Here is a 25297-nt window from a genome sequence, read left to right on the forward strand (position 1 = left end):
TTAATTGTTTGTTTATTTTTCCGATTATTTTGAAAAATACTGTAATTTTTAAATTTTAATCTTTCAAAAGTAAAAACTAGAACCAATTTTTCATTTAAAACCAATCTCAAAGTTGAAAATTAAAGCATTTCTCGACTATTTATAATATATATATATATATAGATACATATTATGTATATCATTGTAAAATTAATATATTCATCACTCGGCTCAAATCTAAAATAAATAATATTCATATCAATACGCAGCAATTTTCAAGAACATAATTATTACCATTGATTATAGAATAGTCTATTCTATAGTCAATATTATCACCAACCAAATTTATAAAAGGACGCTGAAAAAAAACATAACAATGCATATAAATCCTAGTACCTATAACAAGTGAGCTGTTAGAAATAAATAATAATACTACACTCGTGAATCGTGATACTATTGTCTGTAGGTGAATTATACTTTATCGGACTCTGGTAGCAAAATGTCAATTTTTGACATCTGTTTGCTCTTGAATCTACAAAAGTGGTGGTGTTTGTTTAGTTGCCTATCTAATACCTCTTGTTGTCTTACTTTTGCCACCCTTTGTCATTGTGATCAATTAAATACTATGATATTAGTGTATTAATATTTAAGATTATCGATATTAGGTTATCAACTACGTTTTAAAATGTTTTAACCTAAGGGTGCGAAATTTAATTTTAAAAGTTTTAACATGATTAATAAAAATATACAAGACGTCAATACTTGTCTTCAGTAAGAAATGATATGCTTTAGTTATATTATACTATTATAGTATATTTAACTATTGTAGCGAAGAAAACATAGTATACCATAGTATAATAACACAGTAAAAATATTTATTTTTTTTAACTGGTCATTTTACTTTTGAATGCTTTTAAATACTACTTATTTCTCCGAATAATAATGACATATTTTTGTTCTTTGCATGTTTTGATAATAAATTATAATGTCGATTATAACAACTAACAATATTTATACATGCATATTGTATATAAAAAAAACTACCAATATAAATTAAAAATTATGATAAAACTAAAAATACTTAAAAAAAACTTATATTTCTAAATTAAAATATCCATATATTCCACTATTATTATCAGTGAAATAACTACTAAACTACATAATATTTTTGTTAGATATTGAGTAGATATATTTAAAAATATAATATGTATATTATATATAATGAATGTGCACCATGAATGTATACAACATCAATTAATATTTAAATAATAAATTCAACTATCAATAGTCTTCATAAAAGCTCGATAGTTAAAAGAATTTGGACGATCATCCTTGCTAAACGCTTCTGCTAAACATTTTACTTCATAAATTGTCAACAACATGTTCAATTTACGAACAGTTAGAGCACATAAAAATTCTTGCTTCGACACAATTCCTTGACGATGTTTATCATAATCCTTAAATAAATCATCTAAACCGATATTCGGTTTGCTACGCAATTTTTTCAATGCAGAATCGACAGCTCTTCTTTGTTCATCTGTTAAATAATTACTTAGACCTTCATACGAAGTTAAGTATTCATTAGGATCCAAGTACGTATTTTGATCTAAGCCCAATGTAACAAATGCCCCCTCAATCAAATTACAAAAACGATGATATTCCACTTGACCTGGATGTGTTTTCGATTCAAATCTGGAATAATTTTACTTGTAAGTACGAAAGCTTAAAATATGTAAACTGATACGAAACAATTAACAAATATTCAATATTAATTAAATTATAAACTAACTTTTCAATTTTCATATTAGTATGTATATTGTATAACTATAATAATTTATATATCTATACCCAGTCTGCCAACAAGTTTTCGTTTGGCAATCTAACCTATAACCGGTGAGTTCGAATAGGAATTTACATAAATAAGACTAAATCAAATTTAGCACCGCTATAATAGTAGTAGGTACCTATACTATAGTCGTCGACAACATTTACGAAATCCAAGTATTCTCTTCTGAAACCTAATTTATACTCACTCATTTATTAGTATTTCAAGTTCATTTGAATCAAGTTTAATTCCTGCCATATCTAGTGCACGTTGCAAAGTATCCTTTGACATGACTTTATGATTTGAAAAATCAAATTGATTCAAAAACTGATCAAGATTAATTCTTCCTCTTTTTACCTATGAACAAATTATACATTGATTATAAATAAACCTACTATAACAATAGTAAATAAAAAAACGACGTTAAAATTACCGTTGTTTTAATTTTAATAATTAATTTATTTAATGTCATATTGCTTATTTCCTTAATTGTTTTTGAGGAGATATTATCATTAACAATATTAATTTTCTTGTTTTTAATCTAAAATATATAATTAAAATTAAAATTTTTTCAATAGATATAAATCGTTCAATAGATTTTTTTAACTTGTTTGGTATAAAGTTAAATATTTTATTTCAATAGCCTACATACTCGTATATTACCTATAGCCGTAAATATTAAAGATATATCCTTATTATGTAAGTTGTTATAATACATATAGCTAAAATATAATTTTAAATTTGAATACATATTTTTTACTACTATATTATAATTTAAATGATTGATAAAAACATATAAAACTAATAATTGAACTAGCTGACTGCAGGTGAGAAGCAATCAAGTACAATTAATCAGGGTCGGATCTAAGGAGGGGGGTAAATCGGGTATTTTCTCTGGAAGTCTTTTTCGGGAGGCGCCAAATTATCAAATAACTGCAGTGGCATAATAGAGGGGGCTGAATTATGAGAGGGCGCTAATTTTATTCTTTGCCCCGTGTAAAAATATGCTAGATTTGACTCTAAAATTAGTGTAGGTATTACTTATAACAATATTGTACGTTTTTAAATGTTTATTACAGTTATGAATATATTTTATTGTTTTTTATACAATTTAAAAATGTATAGTCACACCTATCTCTCTGTTTCTCGTCTTTCTATAGATGACCTAAACCCAACTCTATTATACTCATATACTCTATGCATGTATTTGGTACATAAACGTATTGGTGTATTACTTACTGAACACTTCTTAAGCTTTTTATTAATATCAATTAACATTTTTAAAAATTGTAAATAGTTAAAACCATCTACGTTCATAAATTTTTTTTCAAGAATACAAAGTTCATCTTCTGTACATTTAATACTTGCTGTATACATTGCTCGACGAAAATCCGATCTGGATATGTGACCATGATTATTTCTATATTTTTGTTAAATTTATTAATATAAGTAAAATAAATTCCTAATTAAAGTAGGTAGTATTACTTATCAAAAACCTTGAAATACTGTTCTAGCATTATTCTATTTTCGTTTAAATAATTATTTATATTAATTATTGTCTTGTTAAATAAAATACGTAAATTTAATTCTACGGCATCCCAATCTTGTCCTTTTACTCGAAGCATTTCGTTCACGTTTCGATCACATTTTACTTCTATATCCGAAGATTTTTCAACGTTTCTTTCCATAAATACTATTTTTCACAAAAAAAAAAAAATACTATTATTTTATAGCTAAAATAAAACAGTAGAAATGTAATTTTAATTTTTTTTTTTTTTATCACCTAGGTAGTATAAAATATTTAAAATTAATTTGTGGAATTTGATTAATGTTTAATGAATATTCATATAAGTCAAAAATCGAATGCCATAAAAACTAGAAATGGGTCCTTTATAAAACGCCGAGTTAAATTATATAATCCCTAGCTGGCCATATAATATTAATCCAAAATGTTAAAAAAACACCTAGGTATGTACCTGGTTTTGTATTTAATGTATATACATAATACACTGTGATTCAGGCACGTATACAGGGGGGGTTTTGGGGGTTCATCTCCCCGAATTTTTTTTTTGTATACGTGTCTGCTATGATTAAATAATATTATTAACAAGAACATTTTCTGTAAACCGTAAGGTAATGGAAATCGCTCAATAGCTTCATTGTTTTATGCTATCCTGTGGTTGCGTAAAAATATTAATTAATAATTTGATAAATGATTCTTGATATATAAAAATTCTGTTTGAACAACTTTATTAATATTTAAAATATTTCTTCCATGATTTTTTTTAAATGTCTAATCTGATGTAGCAATAAGGTGTGATAATCTTGAATCCGTTATCATTTGAATTTACGATAATGTAAACAAATTATTTGTAAATCAATCTTAGTTTTAAATAATCATACTTTAAAGTTTCTCCTAAATTCCTTAATTCTAATGACTTAATACCTATTTTAATATTCGGTGTTAGACCACAATTCAAGCTATTAAAAAAATATTATCAGTTTTTTTATTTTTAAATTTCCATTAAAAATGAAGACGCCACAAAAATATCTAACTGAAAATCTGAATAATTAAAAGGAAAAAAGGTACCTATATTGATTCATAAATCTATTTATCTATATAAAATACTTAAGTTAAATTTTAATGTAAATTGATAATATTAGACACTTCTTAATTAAACATAAAATAATTTATTCTAAAATGAACTTAAAGTGGATATTAAATTGATAATGTTTTACTATACTAGTATTTATTTCATCTTCAAATTGTTTCCAGTTGATTCTTTCAGGAAATTCTTTATTTTTATACATAAGCAACAATATAGATAATTCGTTCTCTGGATAGTATATTGAACCTAGTGAACTAACACCTATCATATCTAAACACCTGCGGAATTGTATTTCAGTTACATGTCCTTTTCCATGAGGATCAAATGTCTACATAATAAAAAACAGTTAACATACATGCATTTTAAAATTAATTTATACATATCAGTTTTCTAACTTTGAAAAATTGTCCAATATTAATTCGATTTTCAAAAACAAATTTTTGAAGGTTTCTCAATATTGTTAATACATTATCTTTTTTATGTGTTTTATTTGCTATAACTGGATGATAAACATTTTTATTACTAAATGATCTCGTACCATTTTCTTTAATTTCGACTTTTGTGCTTACCTTTATAATATAAATTACATTATTTAATAATTAAAAAATTGATTTATATTATTTAGCTTATTAACCTAAATAAAATCATAAATCTTATAAATTGCTATGCAATGATATTATAATTATGTATAATAGAACAATGCAATTGTTTTACTTTAATTTATTTAATATGCATTATGGTCAGGTTGCTAAAAACAACAACTTGTTAATCTGGATAAGTGATAATATTATATTTGCATATAAATAAAAATATATATTTTTTTTAAAGATTAAATCATCCATTATGGAGTTAATACAATTTTATACATAACTTTGAATCGATAAAAATTATATTAAATATTAGTTATTAATTTTTTTGTTTTAGAAAGGAACAATGTTGCCCTACAAAACAATTCCATTATCTGATAGTATAGATGGCTATGAAAAATTGGAACTTTTGGGTAAAGGTGGTTTTGCGTGTGTTTATCATGCTCAATGCCGTCGCACTGGTCGTCATGTTGCTATCAAGGAGATTGATATTTGGACTATGAAAAAACAGAATATGATTGATCGTGTACGCCAAGAAGTAAAAATACACAGTCAACTTAAACATCCGTCTATTTTAGAGTTGTATACATTTTTTGAAGATTGCCGGCATGTATATTTAGTATTAGAACTGTGTCATAATGGTGAATTGCTCCAATATTTAAAACGTAATGGAAACAAATTATCAGAAATTGAAGCACGGTATATTATAAGACAAGTAGTTGAAGGTCTTTTATACTTACATAAACATAATATTGTACATAGAGATATGACTTTAACAAACTTATTATTAACAAAAGACATGCGAGTAAAAATTGCTGATTTTGGTCTTGCCACTCAATTAAATTCTAAGGATGAAAAACATATGACAATGTGTGGAACCCCAAATTATATATCACCAGAAGTGGCTACTCGAAGCTCACATGGTCTAGAAACAGATTTATGGGGATTGGGATGTTTATTGTATACATTGTTAGTGGGACATCCTCCATTTGACACCGATGCTATTAAAAGCACACTTACTAAAGTTGTAATGAGTGACTTTTCTTTGCCAAACTATTTATCAAACAAAGCTAAAGATTTAATAAATTGTTTGCTTAGAAAAAACCCGAGGGATCGTATAGATTTGCATGGTGTGTTAAATCACGATTTTATGCAAGAAAAAATTATTTGTGATGGACCTTCTATATGGTTTCATCAATCACATTTTACTGAAGATAGTGGTTTCAATACAATTTCATTTAATAAAGAAAAATGTAGTTCTTCAACCGGCTTACATTATGTTCGTTCAATTCATAATCCTAGTATTGAAATTAATCATCATACTGGAAATTCTAACTTAAATGTATTATCAAGTTGTAGAGATTTTCATTTAAATACAGAAGCCAATAAAGAAGAATGCTACACATCAAATGTAATAAAAAGTTTCCATAAACACAGCAATAATTTCCAAAATATGTACCATGTAACTCCATCACAACATTCAGAAAATAGACAGTTTACTGTGTTTGATGATAAATTTTTACAGTCATTTAAAACCTTTCCTGAAACAAGTTCATCTAATAGAATGGCTGAATGCCTAAGCACAGTACGATTACAAAAACATAGACATAAAACAAAAAATAAAGTGTTAAGTATTTTAAATAATGGAGATGTTTGTGTAGAATTTATTAAAATGAAATCAAAATCCAAAGAAGAACGAGTTGTAGAAGTAATACGTATTTCTTCTGATGGTCAACATATGGTTATATATAGACCAAATAAAGATAGAGGAGTGAAATTACATGATGAACCTCCACCTATACCAATTAAAGGAGCTGATGAAGTATATAGTTATGAATCACTTCCTCAGCATCATTGGAAAAAATATGCATATGCTGCTCAATTTGTTAAGCTTATTGCTTCGAAGACGGCCAAAGTGGTTTTTTACAGTGATGAGGCAAAATGTCTTCTTATGGAAGATGGAAAAGCATTTGAAGCACATTTTTATAATGGGTCTATGGTATCAAGTCTTGGGAATGGAGACATAAAAATAGTTGTAAATGGAAAATCAAAATCTTTTAGTCGACCAGAATGTTTAGATGAGTCAGATAAGATTATTTACATTCAATTCAAAAAATACTATGAACATTGTTGTTTAGTTGAAAAAACTTTATGTACTCTTGATACAAGTGCTAACAGTGGTGTTACTGTGTTTCCAGTGACACTAGGAAGGAGACCTATAACAAAAGAAGCAAAAGATAAATCTGATATACCAACAAATTCTAAGTTAAAAAGTTCATTTTTAATTAAATCTGGTGAAATTTGTATAAATTATGGAGATGGATCACTAGTAAAACTTGACACAACTACTGGTAAAGTAAAATGTCAGACAACTCAAGGAGTAGTAATGGTTTATGATCAAAAGGATAGACATCTACTACCCGAGTGGGCAAAAAATTGTTTAAAAGAAATTCCACATTTACTTAAGCCAAATGAACAAACAACAACAAACTGGAAATGGCCAAATAGATAATTATGACTTCAATTTAATACTTCTATTTATAACTTTGTATTAAAGATAAATATTATTCAATCAACGAATTATTTAGCAAACATTAGTCTTCCGTCATTAGCTCATTAGGTAATTAATACCTAGCTTAAATAATGTCTATGTTAGACAATTATGTAAAGTATTATAATTTTATGAATAATTTTAATTGGGAATAACAATGTGTTTAACTTTAATGTAGTCTAATTATTTTAATAAGTATTTAGTTTATCCTTAATATAAAGATCTATTTTAATATAAATTAATATTATAAATTTAAAAAAAAATGTAATATGTACCAATTTATAATATTTATTATTTAAGTATATTTGATAAACATAACCATGCATATTATTACCATTGACTGTAAACACTAGTAGACTGCTAGCATATAACATAATAATAATAAATAATTATATTCTATGCTATTAGTTTGGTACCTTACTATAAATAATCATTATCATAGTTTAAAAAAAAATAATAATTAGAATAAAGTATTACAGTAAAATAATAAAAAAATTTATTATTATAGAAAATAATAATTATTAATTTTCATGAATGTTATTTTTTTTATTTTTATTTATAAACAACTACTAATGCAATTTTACCAAAATGGATTTAATTAGTACTTTACCTATGTCAATAGAATAATATATTAAGCAAATTTATTTATTAATTTATTATACTTTATAACAGTTATTTTTTTTTTTATATATTATGTTATAATAAATTATATTTCTATAATGTTTATGGTTAAAAATATGTATATTTGTTGTTGACGGCTATTGGCATATTATATTTTGTGTCACAGTGGTAAATTTATATTATCTTTGTAACTAAATTGGTAACAAAACAGTAGAAATTACCAAATGTGATTACTATACTTACATCAGTGAAAACTGATTGTGGGTCATTGTTTTTCACCCAGTTTAATTCATCTAAAAATTGTTTTTTATCAATCATATAACTATACACAATAAATTTATCAATAATGAGATTCATTTCTGATGGAGAAATTTGAATTTTTAAAGCGTATAACATATCCTTAAACTGTTTTGTAGTCATCAGTCCATCATTACTGGTCAGCTAAAACAAAGTTAGAAATAAAATAATATTTAATTGTCAATCAAGTTGTAAAAGTAAATACTTCTTCATAGTCTTCAAAATGAGGTTCCAAGAAAATGCTTGATATATTTAAATTACTAGAAATTTTTTTCATTATATTTAAACGTGGTAAATCTTGTATTGTATAGTAGACATTTTCATCAATAATTTTATTGGAAGGTAATTCTATAATTATGTTTTATTATTGTTAATTGTATTTGAATGCATATATTTATACATAAATTTGTCGTGTTATTCATTCGAGCTTTTAACATAAATTGAATGCTTTCTTAATGTTCTCATGCATCAATGCATGTTTTTGCATGTTTTTTTTAATAAACTATATTATCTTAAAAATGTATAATGTAACCACAAGTTTACAATCATACAAAACCACATGTCATATCAGTTGTATTATATAGGTAAGTATATAATAAATATACTATGCAACTTAAAAGTTGTACTTACAATATACATGTTACTTTTTACATTGAAAACATCAAAAATGTGATATTCCTACTGCTTACTTATACAACAGTACAACACTTATCGATAATAATAGTTATATACCTTCATTTATTGGTAGATTTGACTCGTGTATAAGTTCACAAAATTGTCCATACGGTACTTGTCCATTGGATTTTTCAAAATAGCTGACTAGCAATTGTATTTCCTCGTCGTTTAAATTAATAATAGATTTTAATGGTCCAGACAATGTATTTTTGAATTTGAAAACTCAAGTAAAAGTATGAAAATAAATAATTAATTGTACAGGTATTCAAGTATTCAATTGTTAAAAAAAAATTCTAAATATATATAATTATAATTACCTGTTACATATCCAGTGTTTTTTACATCATAAATTGAATAATATTCCCAAAAATTAAATTTAATGAAATTTACTACTTCACGAATTTTGTTACAAATTCTCCATAAATCCCGTTTAACTTTAAAAGTATGCTAAAAATAAAATATTTAAGTTATGTTTTATCAACGTAATTAAGTGTATTACCTATGTACATCCATAATAATAATAAAAATAAACCTATTCTTATTTGTGTATGATATTAAAATATTATATGTTATAGTGCTATACTAAACCAAACCTGTGTATAGATAATATAAAAAGCATTAATGTTAATTATTAAAATATTTAATTTGTATAGGTATAGATTTGTATTATTTAGGCATTATTCAAATATATAAATTACCTCCATTTTAATTTTGTAATGAAAAAGTGTAAATTTTTAGTGATTTTGAATTTAGGTATTACTAGTTAATAAATATCTACCTAAGTAAATTTAACAAAAATTAAAAAATAAACAAACTATAATAACTATTAGCAATTATAGTATGTTTATTAGTAATAAATATGAATATAATGCTAATTTTTACTATTGGCCAAATCTAAATGCAATTTATTATGAAACAATTATTTTCCAAATATCTAATATTATTCACATTATCCGTCAATTCGTATTTTATTGGCCGAACAAGTACAGTGAACTTTATACTACCTACAACCTACTATATGTCTTTTATATATATATAGGTACATAATTATTATACAACAACTATTAAATTAAATTAGATACATAGCTTATAAATTATATATTATACGGAATAAAGGGTTTAAATATTAAATGTATGACAGTATTATATGATATAACTAATATTAGATTGATAACTTATTATATACGTAGTGTAGGAACTTACTCATGTACCTGTCTTCCGCCGTGTAGGAACTAACATAGTAATTACGTAGGCACCTTTTTTTTTGTGTGTAAAAACTTACACATCACATACCTATGTAGGAAATAGGAATTAACGTATGTAATTGTCTACCTGTTACTCTCGTATAAGAACTTACGATTCCCCCTTTTATATACCTACCTAAGAGCAGTGTGTATAATGAAGAAATTGTATACTCTACTTGTTATATTATGAAAATATTTAATGTAGGCAGGGCCACAGCTAGTGGGGGGGGGGGGCTAGGGGAGTCTTTTGCCCCGGGCGGCAAATTTTTAGGGGCGGCAAAACATATAAATTATTGGGGCTGAGTGATGGAAAGAGAGGCGGCAAAATTAGAGCTTGCCCCTCCTAGAATAATGTGTGGCTGCGGCCCTGAATGTAGGTACCTTATCATGAGCGCGTAGTACATAGGTAATCCACACGGACCACACGAGTTAGAATGGTTAACATAATATGAAACATCGACAATTAAAATGCTGACAGTCAAAATATCGACTAACTAAATAACTTTTAAGTGTTGAATAATTTGGAGAAGATAAAGAATTTGGTCTTTTAGTTCGAAATTTGATTGCTCTTGTTTTTTTGCCACCTGTTAAAATTCCGTCAGCGTTCATTGAAGTTAAGAATAAGTTAGAACATGAATCAAGAATAGAAGAACTCATAAAATGGTTCGAAGATAATCCTATATTCTCGGCTGTCAAAGAAAAATCCTATAAAAAGGCATTAGTCCATTAGTGCTTTATCACTATTTCTTTCAGAACTATGTCAACTGTGGTTGTTTTTGGACAAAATAATAATATGCCAAGAATGAAAAATAATATAGAAGTATGCATAGATGTTGGGACTTTGGGAGTGTCTGGTTGGTGCTTTAGCTGTTGGTGTTTTTCATCTTCTCCGAAAACACCATAAAGAACAACAAAATACTGTAAGTATAATATATACCTTTTACCTATATGAATCTTTACTTCGAGGGAAACTTCAACTGAAATCGAAATACAAAAATAAACAGAGGGAGGAACGAAAATTAAAATTTAATTTTCAATTTTCGATATTTCGTGCTTTTCGATGCAAGTCAATACTTCGACTAGGTATCGATATTTTAATCTGTTGTAGTTTCGACTCGTTTCAAATCAATATTATAATCTCCTTTTTTAGGTAAACCCATGAAGGCATGAACTAAGATATTTAGATATACTTATGTATATCATAGTTTATGGGTAAACCTACAATATAGGCACATAACCATCTATAAATGGGTATATTTAATATTATGTATACCTAATAATTAATAAAGTTTCATTAAGTTATTTAAGTTGCATTTCAGTTATTTCAATGAAAATATGTCTGTATCTACTATACATAGTAATTCGTAGGTGCCGAGTGTACATATCATTTTTATCGGGCGTATGTATAGAGATTATATTATGTTACTGTAGCTTATTATTAATCAATATCTTACCTATACCGTAGAACAGCGAAAATAATAACTTTAAATTGTTCTAAGTTCTAAATATTTTGATCGTTTCATTGTGTATAGAAAATGAAAATTTAAATGTTTCAATTATTTCAAGTTTCTATGATAAATATTTTTTAAATTTTGCAATAAAATAACTAAAATCATTATTTTTTTGATTATAAAATCGTGTATAAACAATTAAAACTTTAAATGTTAAAAAATTAAAATTATAATTGCATTCATAAAAAAAATTCCAAATGCCTATATCAATAGCTTAAGATTAGTCTTAAATATTTTAAAAATGATAGTGTATTGTATTATGTTTCTTTAATAAACAATAAATATTATATGAAAAATAACAATAAAAATCGTTAAGAGGATACTTAATTAATATAAATTTTGTATATAAATTTTAGGTACACCCAGGATTGGACAGTATCTTCAATACAATTGTATCTTGTATCTCGATAAAATTATATGAAGTATCGAGTATTTTATATCGCGATACTTCAAAACAAAGTATCTTGTATCTATTATAGTATCTCGATACCTACTGCTTTTTGAGTATCTTGTCCAACCCTGGTACACTTAACAACCAATTTACTAATTTACCTATTATAATATAGGTATACTATGTTGTTATTAATGTTTGAACCTTATAGATTCCCACTAAAGTATGTAGCTATCTATTAATGTAAAACTGATTTTTGAAACTCTAGTTAAAAAATTTACGAGAAATTTTATTTAAAATTTTTAAGCATTATAGGTAATTTTAAATAAAAATTTTAATATATTTTTAATAACAAAATAATTTGTTAATTTTCGTGATTTTGACAAATGTTGTCAAGTTTTTAACTTTAAACACTTAGGTATAGGTTGCATTATTGCTTATAAATTATAATGAAAAAATGCTGAATATTATTTTTAATACATTAAAATTATGATAGGTAAGAATAACTGGTAAACTTCGTAGTTCGTATTAATTTTTTTAGCTTTTTATTCAAAAGTAAATTGTCTACGTCCTACCATAGGTAGGTACATAAAATAAAAAGATTTCAGTCATAATTATCTCTAAACAGTAATACATAATATTTGAATTATAAAAAAAAATTAAAGGTTATCAAAATAACAATTCTAGTTTTTTTATTTTCTCATTCATTTTGTAAGTAAAAGAAATTTATAACTTTTTTATTAGATTAGCTTTTTTCCATTGAGTTCAAACAATTGTTGAGTTGTCTATGAATCTATTATAAATTTCTTTAAACTGTGTTTACTACAGATTAAATGAAATTTAATTAATCTAACAAGTAACAACCTATTATGCCTTTAGTATTTACTAATTAGCTACTAAACTTACTTATACATTGTCATTATTCTAATGAATACGATGCAATTTGTATTGAAATGTGAAATATTACCTACCAATAAAATGTACCTACCTATACATTAATACACATAACATATATCATATTTATAGTAAATATTACATAATACATATTAAATTTTAATAATTATAAAAATAATTATATTGATACACCTTTCGGTAATATACAAATATACAATGTACTACATTCAGAGATAATTGAATTTAATTAAATTTTCTTAGAACATAGAACGTAGTTGGAATAAGAGCTGACAGCCTTTCTTCCGAATTATTTACTAATTTTTATGTCTATATAATAATGTATAATGAACTATTATATTTTTGTTACATAAAATGGCAAAATATTAAAAAAAATATCAAGCTTTTTCACTTTTCCGTATATGTATCATTATGTTAATCATCATTTTCTTTTCGTAATTTTCTCTTTTGTGCTTTGTACACCACCTAATTTACTATTTGACATCATTAATGCAAAATAAGAAAAATAAGTTATTTTTAAATAATTTAAAACATACCAAACTGAGCAATGAACATAGACAGTGTCGTAATATTATGAAAACGTGGAATCAAAGTATAATATTATAGTCTATAATAGTATGGTGTATATTGTATAATAATATATTATAATGGACAGTTTTATCTTAATTTAAATAATTATGATATTATTATATTCATTAATACTACGAACATATTTTGTTTTTATAAGTGCGAATCACAATCTATAATAATATAATACACCGTTATCTGTTGTCGACTATCGTGCAGCAACTATAATATGTACCTACTGCATAATCACATAATTATATAATACTTAAAATATTATGATATTTATTAATATATATATTTATATATTATAATCATGTTATATATAATATATACTAATATACTATAGAATAAATTCCAGACGATTTTTATAATTTTACAACAGCAAACAACTTATTTACAAGAATAAACATTATTTATCATCAGTATTTATGTTCAACTATATAAATTCCAGAAGAAAATCAAGAATTTTTCCTACTGCGGCTGTGCTGCTGTGGCCTAAGGTAGCCTAATCTTAAATCCGACCCTGACTATGATATATAGTAAAATTTTATTTTTTATATGTAAGTAGGTACGTGACCATTGTGAATTGTGAATTGTGATACGCCATAAAGCATACACCGTAAGTATGTGCTTCCGACATTGTGCTCATGCGCAATAAAAATCGATGACGCACAGACGCGAAATTTTAAATTTTAATATAATACTATTATTATTATTGTATGATGTAAAATGTGCCGTCCAGACTGCTGACGTTTCATGGCGGTAAAAACTAAAACCCGTAAGAAATCCAATCGTCGGATCGTTTTGGTCGGGAGCACGGTCACCGTTCGTATGACATGGAACATTTATCGGAATGGGATGGTCACACTGTACGCGGTCGGCGTTACCCCGTGACCGCGTCTGACTGCGGCACACCGATCGATGCCCGCGGCCATTTTCTTTAACTATCCTACCTTAACGTCCGTCCTGCCGTCCGGTATCTATCTACGTTCATAAAATTTTTTAGCACAACAACCCGTCTCACTTTGACATCAATTCTTTCCTTTCGCTACTGTCGCCCGCCACATCGTTCGTCCCCGTCGACTACGCGTGACGGTAAAGACACAGTTCCGCCCGAAACCCAACGACAAACACTCCGCTAATATGTCAGACGAACAACCCAAGGAACAGACCAACGGCACCAACGAGAACAATGGCGTCGACCAGTCCGGCTTAGAGGAACAAGTCAAGGAGGACGACAGGTAACATTTCGCATAGGTCGTTACTTTTAATGGCTTTCCGTTTTCTAGCGGATGTCGTTATAGTAATGTATAATGTCATATTATAATAACTAATTCCAACTGTAACCACAAACGTTTCTCAGCAAAGACTGTCAAACGTAAACATCCCTCTATTCCGATTGCCTTCCTTTGCGCGTGACGTCTTAACCACTTTTATCACAGTCCATGGCAATCGTCATCTTATAATTCACTTAATAGGTATACGTTTCGAGTTGCCGTCCTAGACACTACAATTATGTGTGCAAATTTTTGTGCATTGTAGTATTTTGTTAAGAAATGCACAGATATTTTTTTAGTTTCTTACCTTATGTATCTTGTAGCATTACCCATTTGAAGTTTGTTGTTTGTTTTCCATTAATATTCTCTGTGATTCATCAATGGTAGTACTAGTAATTTTTGTACCAATGACGTTACATCTTCTTAGTACTAAGGTATTTTGTAACCTTGCTAATACAATCATAATATTGGTTTGACTAAAATATCTATTGTATTGATAGTTGGACTATTTTACAATATTTATAAATGTACCTGTGTATGTGTATCAAAATAATTATTTCCTTATCCCAATTCAAAAGGATGTATTAGATATCCCAAAAGTTAAATAATATTAGGTATTACAATTAAAGGTAATATGTATAATATTCTCATTCATAATTTTATATTAATTGTGTAGTGTGGATTTACTTTTTATTTTTTAGAATATTCTATTAATATTTCAGGTTTATTTAGGTTTTTTTTTTTGGCACTATTGTATCTTTTTACTTGTGTATTTGTATTAAAAATAGTCTTAATAATGAATATTATTCAAAATAATTTATTACATAACTATGAAATCAAGGGGACTGAAAAATTAAATAAAGCAAGAAAATAATGATATCTATTTAATAATACAACTATTACATTGTTAAATAGTATCCCTCATGTAAAACATTTAAATTTTTAGCCGTTATAAGTCACTCCTTACATTTGAAATAACCACATTTAATTAAACAAATTAATCTTTTAATAATCATATTATATTATCTTTAAAATTAACTATTAATATAAGACTTATCATAGCTTTTAATCGGGTCATTTCAATTAGTTAAATTTGATTAGAAATATCTTATTGAGAAATAATAAAACTAAATTATCAAAGTTTGATTTAGCCATAATATTGTAGTCCTATCAGCAAATAAACAACAGTATTATACAATGTATTTTAATACATTTTTCTTACATATAGTTAATTTATAAATTTATGTTTTGCAACTGTGTCATATAATTAACATGTTTATTATTTATTATGATTTGAAATTATTTTTCTTTTTTTCTCCTTATAATATTAAATTTGAATCATTAACTAACCGTTTCTACAATAACCAGGATTATACAACTTATTAACCATTTTATTACAAATTTATTTTAATTTACCAATATTATTAACTGTTCTTTAGATTTTCTTAATATTGTGTAAATTAAACTTACATTAATTTATATTACATTTCTCAATTTGAATTAAACATTTATGTAGGTATCCAAATTAATATAAACCTGAATCCTAGGTATATATTTAACTATCTACCCTTATAATACCTTTACTTATATACTTAAAATAATTTATTTCTATTACTTAGATAGGTATTAAAAAGTATTGTATAATATTTTTTCCAAATTTCCATACAAGTATTAATAATATTTTCCTATTTAAGTTTTTATTTAGATTTGCGTTAAGAGTTTTCCAATATATAGTGATGTATTAATGATATTGTGTAAAATTATATTTCTTCTGTTACTGACAAATCCTAAGTAAGTATTTCTGTATTGGTCATAAAGAGACGCTACTACTATTAAATAAATTATTGTTTGGTACCTATTAATTTTAAAGCTTAAAGCCTTTAATATTGGTTTATAACAGTTTAAGTCTTAACTTAATTTGTAACTTAATAACTTTGGTTAGGCTAAATCAATTATTTATCATGTAACTTAAGTTAGATTAATTTGTGAATTTTTTGTTTGATTTTATTTTTATTAATCATGTTAACGTATAATGTTTATATCAATAATTGTGTTAACTTAATGAAGATCTACAAGTTGGCTTGCCTACTTCTCAAGGGTTACAAATTCTTCTCAATGGGCTTCAAGATCCTTAACTTTGGATGCATACAAAATATTTTAACTATTATAACACAATTTGAACGAGCAGAAAAGTTCATGTAAATTATTTTCCATGATAATCTGCGTCTCTTCAGGACCGTATAGGCCTATGTATCGATTACCTTTCAACGTGGTGTATAAATATGCGCAGGTGACGATCATGTCATTCATTGAAGAACGGATGTTTAAATTATGGACACATTGTACAACAGGTATACGTTTGACAATGGCTGACTGATTTTATTGCGGCGACTGGCAGTATCATCACCTACCAAATGGTAGGAATCATTAAGTATTAAACAATAAATAAATGGAGAATGAACTGTATTAATAACTTAGTATGAATTAAAATAATTAATTATGCATCGAGTTTCAGTAAAAACTGTTTTAGAGTAAATATTATATTGAAGTTCAAGAAAAAAACATTTATGCAATTTATTATGTTACAGTTCTCGTCACTAAATAATACACATATGATATTCATTGCAGAATTTGTTGGCCTAAGATTCTGTTTTGAACTACAATTTGTGGCCTGCTTGTGTAGTATTTAAAAAAAAAATTAAATAAATTATAAAACATTTTGTTCTGATGTAATTCTAATACTTATGTATTCCGATATTATGATTAAGTTATATATATATATTTACATGTATATATATATAAAGAATTTCTTTTCTTTTTTATTTTTTTTTGGTAGGGGTAAATTTTCCTCATTCTCCTGATAATTAAAAAAGAAAAAAACATTAATTGTCTGCTTCAAAAATAAGTAGACAATCAATGTGTGGTTGTGGTATATTAGTATAACTAAGTAAAAAATCCATTTAAAACTGTTGGTAATGGTTAATAAACTAAATTCTGATTATCTTAAGGAAGGTTTAATGCATATACATAATTTATTTATTAATGAAAATAAACATATAATATTTATATGAAATATAGGAAATAAATACATTTTTTTTGATCACTTATTTTTCAACTAATAAATACTCATTTTTTTCTAAATGTAATCTTTTGATTTGGATTTTTTACTTTTTAGTTTTAGAATTTCGATTAGCTGTAATTTTTTGTTATTGAGGCTTAAATGTAAATTATTAATTATGTATTTTATTTTTTATGATTCTAAATATTTATAAATTGAATTTTATTAATTATTTATTTTATAATTAATTGTATTGTTAACAATTTTTTTTTTATATATATAAAAATTCAGCTATGAGAAATATTACAAATGTACAAAACTTTCAAATACAATTCATGATTGTTAATTGAAATATATTTGAAAGTTTGTGTATCATAAATATCCTTATCTTTTTTTCCCAATCCAAGTCCTTCAAGTTCCATTACATGAAATATAAATTTTTGTTTTTTTTTTTTTTTACTATTTAATTACCACAAATATAATAATTTTATGGCTAGGTTGTAGGTTGTTTATACAATTTATTTTATGTACATTGTTAATTTATTAAAGACATTTCATGGGAAATTGAATTTAATCATTTAAGGTGCAAAAGCAATGCTTTATATAATATTAATATTTATTTAATCAGAGGTTTGAAAAAATTTTTTAATATAAATTACCTAGTACTTGTTTTTTTTTTCTAATATTTATACATTACTATTATTATTATAATTATTATGATTATTACTTATAAAAAGTTACTATGCTTTATATTATCTTATATTGGGGAAAATAAACGTGTAATTTATTATCTTGTATGGGTCTTAATCTATTTTATTTTTATGAACAGCAAAATCTTAAAAATATTTTATCAAAAATTCCTTGTCTTTTGATTGTATCCAATTTTCACTTATTTAAAACCAATATAACAATGTTATATCTAATTTGATTTATTTAATTTTAGGAAATTATTTGTTGGCGGTTTAAGCTGGGAAACAACAGAAAGTGAGTAATATTTTTCTTCTAAATAATATTAGTTTAAATTTGAGCTCTATTAATATAAATTATTTCCTATGTTAATGTTTTTTACAAACACATTTTATTCCCATTAATAATTCTATGTCAATAGTATATAAATTAAATACCTAGGTATTTATAAATCTCCAAGTTAACTGAAAATAAAAATTTATTTTAACATGAATAATCTTGTCCTCTTCAATTAATAATTCTGATAATTTTCATGCATTTAAACTCATAACAGTTATTTTAACGGCTACACCTTGCCTATATTAATAATAATATATTTTTTTTACTTGCAGAGGAATTAAAAGAACATTTTGTTCAATATGGAGAAATCACTAACATTAGTTTGAAGACTGATCCTGCAACTGGACGTTCCAGGGGATTTGCTTTTATAATTTTTAAGTCTGTTGACGGATTAAATAATGTAAAGTTACATTTTTATTGTATTTTTTGCTTAAATTTTTTTTAAAAAACAATTTGTTCTTCAAATAGGCATTTGCAGCGGGTGACCATGTCATCAATGGAAAGAAAATTGATCCTAAAAAAGCTAAAGCAAAACAAGAAAAAGTGTTTGTAGGTGGTTTACCGTCAGATGTTACCAATGATGAAATTAAAGAATTTTTTGGAAAATGGGGTGTTATTGTGAACTTAGAAGTTCCCTTTGACAAAATGAAAAACCAACGTAAAGGTTATTGTTTTATCACTTACGAATCCAGTGATAAAGTTCAAGATCTTTTTAAAACTGCCAAACAAACAATTAAAGGCAAAGAAGTATGTGCCAAACATTAAATTATTTATTAATTTTATAGGTATTTTATTTTGATATTTTTATAGGTGGATGTTAAAAAAGCAGCACCCAAGCCTGCGAATCCATATGCTAACCCCAAAGCAATGAGGGGACGAGGAGCAGCCCGTGGAGGTAAACAAAATTTCTATATATATTTATATTTAGCCATTTAAGATAAAACGTAAATTTAACCATTTGAGAAAAAAATATTTACTTTATTTTGAATTGTGTTGAGTATAGAAGAAAAGCATTTGTTTCTTTTATTCGAAAATTTAGTATATCTATCTATCTATTTTAAATTAAAATTAAATATTTAAATATTCCAAACCAAATTTTTTTCAGAAACTTAATCTTAATGGTTATTATTAATACATATTCATTTTTAATAAATATAATTTTGTTCCCCCTAAAAAATAATTATGATGTGTCCTTTCTGTTTTATCTATTGAATTACTATAACTATTAGTTTCAAAAATTGTTTTTTATTAGTTTAAACCAAATATTTATCTACATCGGTCTCAAATATACAATGAAATTTGCTTCTTTATTTATGCTAGAAAATATTTATATGTTTGATATCTAAGCTATTGATCAATATTATCATGTAAAATAAATAATCATATGTTTATGAAGTATGTTAAGAAAGTACTGTGAAATATAGGTTTCATAAGTTATTTAATATCAAACCAAAAATATAATATTTGTTTTTGTATTATAATTAGGGTATGATAAATTTGATCCAATCTACAAAGTATTTTTTTTTGTATATGAAATTTGTTTTAGTTAATTTGTGATCAATATTAATTATTAGTATTGCGTCCCAGGTTTTTTTTCTTTTATATATGTATATTTATTACTAGTTGTAATTAATAACTTATGTAGTGTTTATGTAAATCATTTTAGTGTTTTATGAAATAATTTTCAGTAGAAATCCTTATTCCAGAGGTAAAAGGTGAGTGTTATTGGGGGAAAAAATAAAATGACAATTGAGTTAACTATAGTCTTCTCGGCATTAGCTTTTGTATATACTTATTAGTTTTGTCATGACTTTCACTTCTCATTACATTTATGTTTATATTTACAAAAATTGATTAGTGTTAAACTGTGTTCACTAGTTTGAAGTTTGAATTTAGATTATCTGGGTCGCAATACTTTGTATCAAAATTTTATCTATTGCAATTATTTTCGAGTCTTTTTAAGTTCTTGTAGACGCAATTTTACAGCGTCTTTTTATTTATGCTTCAGCTTGTAATTAAGTATTGATTGATGAAGACTTCAACAAAAACTGAGACAAGTAATTACTATGCATAATTTTTAGTTTTGTAAAAACATTTTAGAAGATGGGATAATTTTAATTTCAAATTTATGGTATTACTGAGTTATGCTGAAACAAAAGATTTAAATCAATTTTGTTGGGGAAAATAAGTTTTTAAAGTTTATTTTTGTATTTGAATATATTAATGGGATTTTAACTTTTTATTTAAAAAATTAATTACTTAATATTTTAAAATAAAATTATTTTTTTAACTTTTTTGTTTCAGCATATGGGCCGTATGCTGCACCATACGGGACATATGGAGGTAAGACTGTTTTTCTTTTGAAATTAAATTAAAATTTGTTTTTATAAAAACTAAATTAACACAATTCAAAAAATACAAATTGAAAAAAATAATATAAACTTTGTAGTTGCAATTGAAAACAGTTTACTTTGATTTAACTTCGGTTAAATTCATGTTTCTTCAACAATATTTCTTTTTAATATTGATCATAAGCTTTGGTATCATCTATATGTATATTTTATTTAATTTTAAGTTTACTTAGCTGTTGGTGATTTTTTAAAATGCCTTGAAAATATATATCAACATTTGGCATGATATTTTAATGATGAGTATTTATTAAGTCAGTTCTGCTACTGAAAGTAATTGAAGAGAATATACTTCTGAAAATATATATTTAATGCAATTGTTATTTTTATTGCAATTTAGTTTAAGTATTTACTTTAAGTTATTTCCGTTACTAAGTATGATTGCAGAAAATTGTTTTCTGAAAATTAAATTTTATTTGATGTATGTTTATTACGTTCTTAAAAAGCTAGGAAAGTTAACCAATATAACCAGTTAAAATTATTTACCTAGGTTAAGTTATAAATTTTTAGGAATATAATTTGGGTATATAGTTGAGTAACTTTTTTTTAAATTCATTTGATAGTCTTATACTCATAAACAATTTTCTCATTAAAATGAAAATGACGTGGTAGTATTATAATGTTCAATATTATTATTACCCAGTTAACTGACTGATCATTCAGATGATCAGAATATTGTCTCCATATTTACACAACAATAACAAAAATTAAATGTTAGATATAATAATTGTAAGTAATACAAATAATACAATAATACGCAATAATAATAATTTTTTACTAATAATTTAAATTTTATCAATATTCCTAAGTTATTATCTAACATTCTTTTTTTTTTTTTAACAAGTTACTGCTTAGCTTTATTTATTTAAGTAAATAATGTATTGATGATGAGTATTTATCAAGTCAGTTCTGCTACTGATTATAATTGAAGAAAACATATTCTGATTAAATACAATTTAATATAATTTTATTAGGTATTGAAATTTTGTAATGAAAAAGTGATGAGTATTTATTTAGTCAGTTCTGCTACTGAGTATATTTGAAGAAAATACATTTCTGATCAAATACAATTTAATATAATTTTATTTGGTATTGAAATTTCGTAATGACAAAAGTGATGAGTATTTATTTAGTCAGTTCTGCTACTGAGTATATTTGAAGAAAATACATTTCTGATCAAATACAATTTAATATAATTTTATTTGGTATTGAAATTTCGTAATGACAAAAGTGATGAGTATTTATTTAGTCAGTTCTGCTACTGAGTATATTTGAAGAAAATACATTTCTGATCAAATACAATTTAATATAATTTTATTTGGTATTGAAATTTCGTAATGACAAAAGTGATGAGTATTTATTAAGTCAGTTCTGCTACTGAGTATAATTGAAGAAAATATATTTCTGATTAAATACAATTTAATATAATTTTATTAGGTATTGAAATTTTGTAATGAAAAAGTGATGAGTATTTATCAAGTCAGTTCTGCTACTGAGTATATTTGAAGAAAATACATTTCTGATCAAATACAATTTAATATAATTTTATTAGGTATTGAAATTTTGTAATGAAAAAGTGATGAGTATTTATCATGTCAGTTCTGCTACTGAATATTATTGAAGAGAATAAATTCCTGAAAATATACATGTGATTCAATTGTTATTTAATATAAGTATTTATTAAGTCAGGTAGTTTTGGCTATCAAATATAATTGAGGAAAATCATTTTCTAAAATGATAGACTTTAGTAGATGTATTTTTATTTATTCTTTAAGTAGATAACATATTAATGATGAGTATTTATTAAGTCAGTTCTGCTACTGAATATAGTTGAGGAATACAATTTTCTGAAATTTTAATTTTAAAATGATGTACAATTTTGGTATAAGGTTATTTAATAATATTTTTGTCCAAATTATATCAAGTAAATTATTGTCTATGTTTTAAGTGTTATTCAATAATCAAGTATAAAAATTATATTTTCTCCATTGAAAATAATTGTTTAATAAATAATTAATGTACTATAGTTTTTGGCTTACAACATATTAACTTGATACAATTATCTATGATTATTACTTTTGTAACTCCTAGTATTAATGATGAGTATTTCTTAAGTCAGTTCTGCTACTGAATATAATTGAAGAAGATCATTTTCTGAAATAGTAAATATCAATAGAAGTTTACTGTTATAATAGTATTAATAATGAGTAGGTATATAATAGGTAATAATTTAGTCAATTTTGCTACTGAAAGTATTGAAGATAATAATTAATCGTATTCTGAAATTTAATACTTGATAAAGTTTTATTATTTTGATAGTAGTTGTAAAATTTTAATTATTTAAAATAAAATGAAAATTATCAGTTGATAAAATGGTTAAAGAATGCCTGTTAACCGGTTTCATTGTATTTACAATATAATATCATGATGCTGTATAATACATTTTTTAATTTAAAATTTACCAAATCAGTTAACTCTATTATTAAAAATTCAAAATTATGTATCATTTATATTCAAAACTAAATTGTAAATCTCATTGTTGTATAAATAGTATAATTAGAAGACAATTTTAACTGAAAATATTGTCAAAATAATTTTAATTATCAAAGTATTTAATTTATTTTTCATGTATTAATAATTGTTCACAGCATACCCTCCTCAAGGCTATGACTATTATGGAGGAGCAACATATCCAGGTTATGAAGCTGATTATTATGGTAGCTACGGCTATGCAGGATATGGTAAGATTGATAATAATTAGTACCTGATTTTAATGTTAATAAAAAGAAAATAATAAATGTTTGTAACTTAACTATAATAATAATTATAACAGTTGAGTATTAATATACATTTTATTCAGATTATGGTTATGGATATGAAGCACCGCCAGCACCTGTCTCTGCTACAAGGGGTCGAGGTAATGATAAATGCAATTTAAACTAGGATTTATACTAAAATGAGATTTTTATATTTTTTTTACAGCTGCATTTAATGGTGCTGGAAAAACAAGAGGAGCATCTCGAGGATCTGGTGCGAGACACGCTCCATATTAAATTTTAAATATTATTTCTCCCTATTTTTGTGTGTGTTTGTATGTGCGAGTGTTTACACTTTAAAATGAAATAATTTTTTTTATATATAAACAAATCATTTTTCTTGATGACAATAATGACTTGTGAAAATAGTAGAACTCCTCCCTTCCCTATTTAGTGGTATATGTTTTAAGCATATAATCAATGAAATGTACAAATAAAAAATCTAAAATTAATATTATTTTAATTAAGCACAAACCATACGGTAAATTTAAATAAATTTACTTTTTTTTACTTTTTAGGTTAGTATGTATTTTTATTTCCATTAAATAAAAATTAATTAGACATTTTTAAAGACTTGCACTCCTTGTGCATTTATTATTATACTAGTTAATTTGGTTTAATTGTGTGATTTTTATATGATAATTTAATATGTTTGAATTTTTTTTGTATAATATTAAATATATATCATATAATAAAATATTTTAGGGCCTTTGCAATAGATTTCTGATATATTGGACAAATGAAAAATTATTGTTGCATTGAAAAAAAAATGTATTATTTATATAAATTAGAAAACAATAAACTTGAATCCATGCAATATTTTCTTTAATAAATGAATCACAATATGTATTGACCTACAAAATTATATGATTGGTTTTGTTAATCTTATTTTAATTTTGATAATTGCTATCTTACATGGGTACATTTGGAAAATTTGCGCCCA

General features: G+C 25.0%; 4 protein-coding genes and 3 non-coding genes across 10 annotated transcripts in view; 6 read left to right on the forward strand and 1 right to left on the reverse strand.

Annotated features, from left to right (window-relative positions):
• The window catches only part of LOC114122032 (high mobility group protein B2-like), a 189845-nt gene that overhangs the window by 59211 nt on the left and 105337 nt on the right, over positions 1 to 25297 (forward strand). The window lies entirely within an intron of this gene.
• Positions 1171 to 9943, reverse strand: LOC114122053 (uncharacterized). Its single transcript, XM_050197829.1, has 11 exons — positions 9843 to 9943; positions 9462 to 9591; positions 9202 to 9366; positions 8416 to 8465; positions 4809 to 4982; positions 4549 to 4741; positions 3290 to 3497; positions 3044 to 3224; positions 2238 to 2345; positions 2013 to 2161; positions 1171 to 1671 (listed from the first exon to the last, which is right to left on the reverse strand). The coding sequence occupies exons 1-11, from the start codon at positions 9846 to 9848 to the stop codon at positions 1254 to 1256; spliced, it is 1782 nt and encodes a 593-aa protein (XP_050053786.1). The 5' UTR covers positions 9849 to 9943; the 3' UTR covers positions 1171 to 1253.
• On the forward strand, positions 4170 to 8528 carry LOC114122059 (serine/threonine-protein kinase PLK4). The gene is made up of 2 exons (XM_027984616.2): positions 4170 to 4390; positions 5338 to 8528. The coding sequence occupies exon 2, from the start codon at positions 5347 to 5349 to the stop codon at positions 7510 to 7512; it is 2166 nt and encodes a 721-aa protein (XP_027840417.1). The 5' UTR covers positions 4170 to 4390; positions 5338 to 5346; the 3' UTR covers positions 7513 to 8528.
• LOC114122036 (RNA-binding protein squid-like) lies at positions 14666 to 25219 on the forward strand. 4 transcript variants are annotated; one of them, XM_050197816.1, is made up of 9 exons: positions 14669 to 15010; positions 19048 to 19088; positions 19403 to 19530; positions 19599 to 19877; positions 19941 to 20025; positions 21435 to 21473; positions 24187 to 24279; positions 24399 to 24455; positions 24521 to 25219. In XM_050197816.1, the coding sequence occupies exons 1-9, from the start codon at positions 14913 to 14915 to the stop codon at positions 24589 to 24591; spliced, it is 891 nt and encodes a 296-aa protein (XP_050053773.1). In that variant the 5' UTR covers positions 14669 to 14912; the 3' UTR covers positions 24592 to 25219. The 4 variants fall into 4 exon arrangements, with proteins under 4 accessions (XP_050053775.1, XP_050053776.1, XP_050053773.1 ...); XM_050197818.1 differs by lacking the exons at positions 24399 to 24455; positions 24521 to 25219 and adding an exon at positions 24372 to 24397 and having other exon boundaries at positions 14666 to 15010; XM_050197817.1 differs by lacking the exon at positions 21435 to 21473 and having other exon boundaries at positions 14670 to 15010.
• On the forward strand, positions 21770 to 21839 carry LOC114122063 (small nucleolar RNA snR61/Z1/Z11). The gene has a single exon (XR_003592243.2). It is a non-coding gene; the product is annotated as a small nucleolar RNA snR61/Z1/Z11 (small nucleolar RNA).
• On the forward strand, positions 22418 to 22486 carry LOC114122064 (small nucleolar RNA snR61/Z1/Z11). Its single transcript, XR_003592244.2, has one exon. It is a non-coding gene; the product is annotated as a small nucleolar RNA snR61/Z1/Z11 (small nucleolar RNA).
• LOC114122065 (small nucleolar RNA snR61/Z1/Z11) lies at positions 23323 to 23392 on the forward strand. The gene has a single exon (XR_003592245.1). It is a non-coding gene; the product is annotated as a small nucleolar RNA snR61/Z1/Z11 (small nucleolar RNA).

This window comes from Aphis gossypii, chromosome 1, assembly GCF_020184175.1.
Source record: "Aphis gossypii isolate Hap1 chromosome 1, ASM2018417v2, whole genome shotgun sequence".
NCBI classification, from domain to species: Eukaryota; Metazoa; Arthropoda; class Insecta; order Hemiptera; family Aphididae; genus Aphis; species Aphis gossypii.

Coding starts and splice junctions, on each gene's coding strand:
- LOC114122036 (XM_050197816.1), top strand. CDS start 14,913: ATGTCAGACGAACAACCCAAGGAACAGACCAACGGCACCAACGAGAAC. Junction 15,011..19,047: donor CAAGTCAAGGAGGACGACAG/GTAACATTTCGC, acceptor ATTTAATTTTAG/GAAATTATTTGTTGGCGGTT. Junction 19,878..19,940: donor AAACAATTAAAGGCAAAGAA/GTATGTGCCAAA, acceptor ATATTTTTATAG/GTGGATGTTAAAAAAGCAGC.
- LOC114122053 (XM_050197829.1), bottom strand. Junction 8,466..9,201: donor AAATCTACCAATAAATGAAG/GTATATAACTAT, acceptor AACAATTTTTAG/ATGAATTAAACTGGGTGAAA. Junction 4,983..8,415: donor CACAATCAGTTTTCACTGAT/GTAAGTATAGTA, acceptor TATATTATAAAG/GTAAGCACAAAAGTCGAAAT.
- LOC114122059 (XM_027984616.2), top strand. CDS start 5,347: ATGTTGCCCTACAAAACAATTCCATTATCTGATAGTATAGATGGCTAT.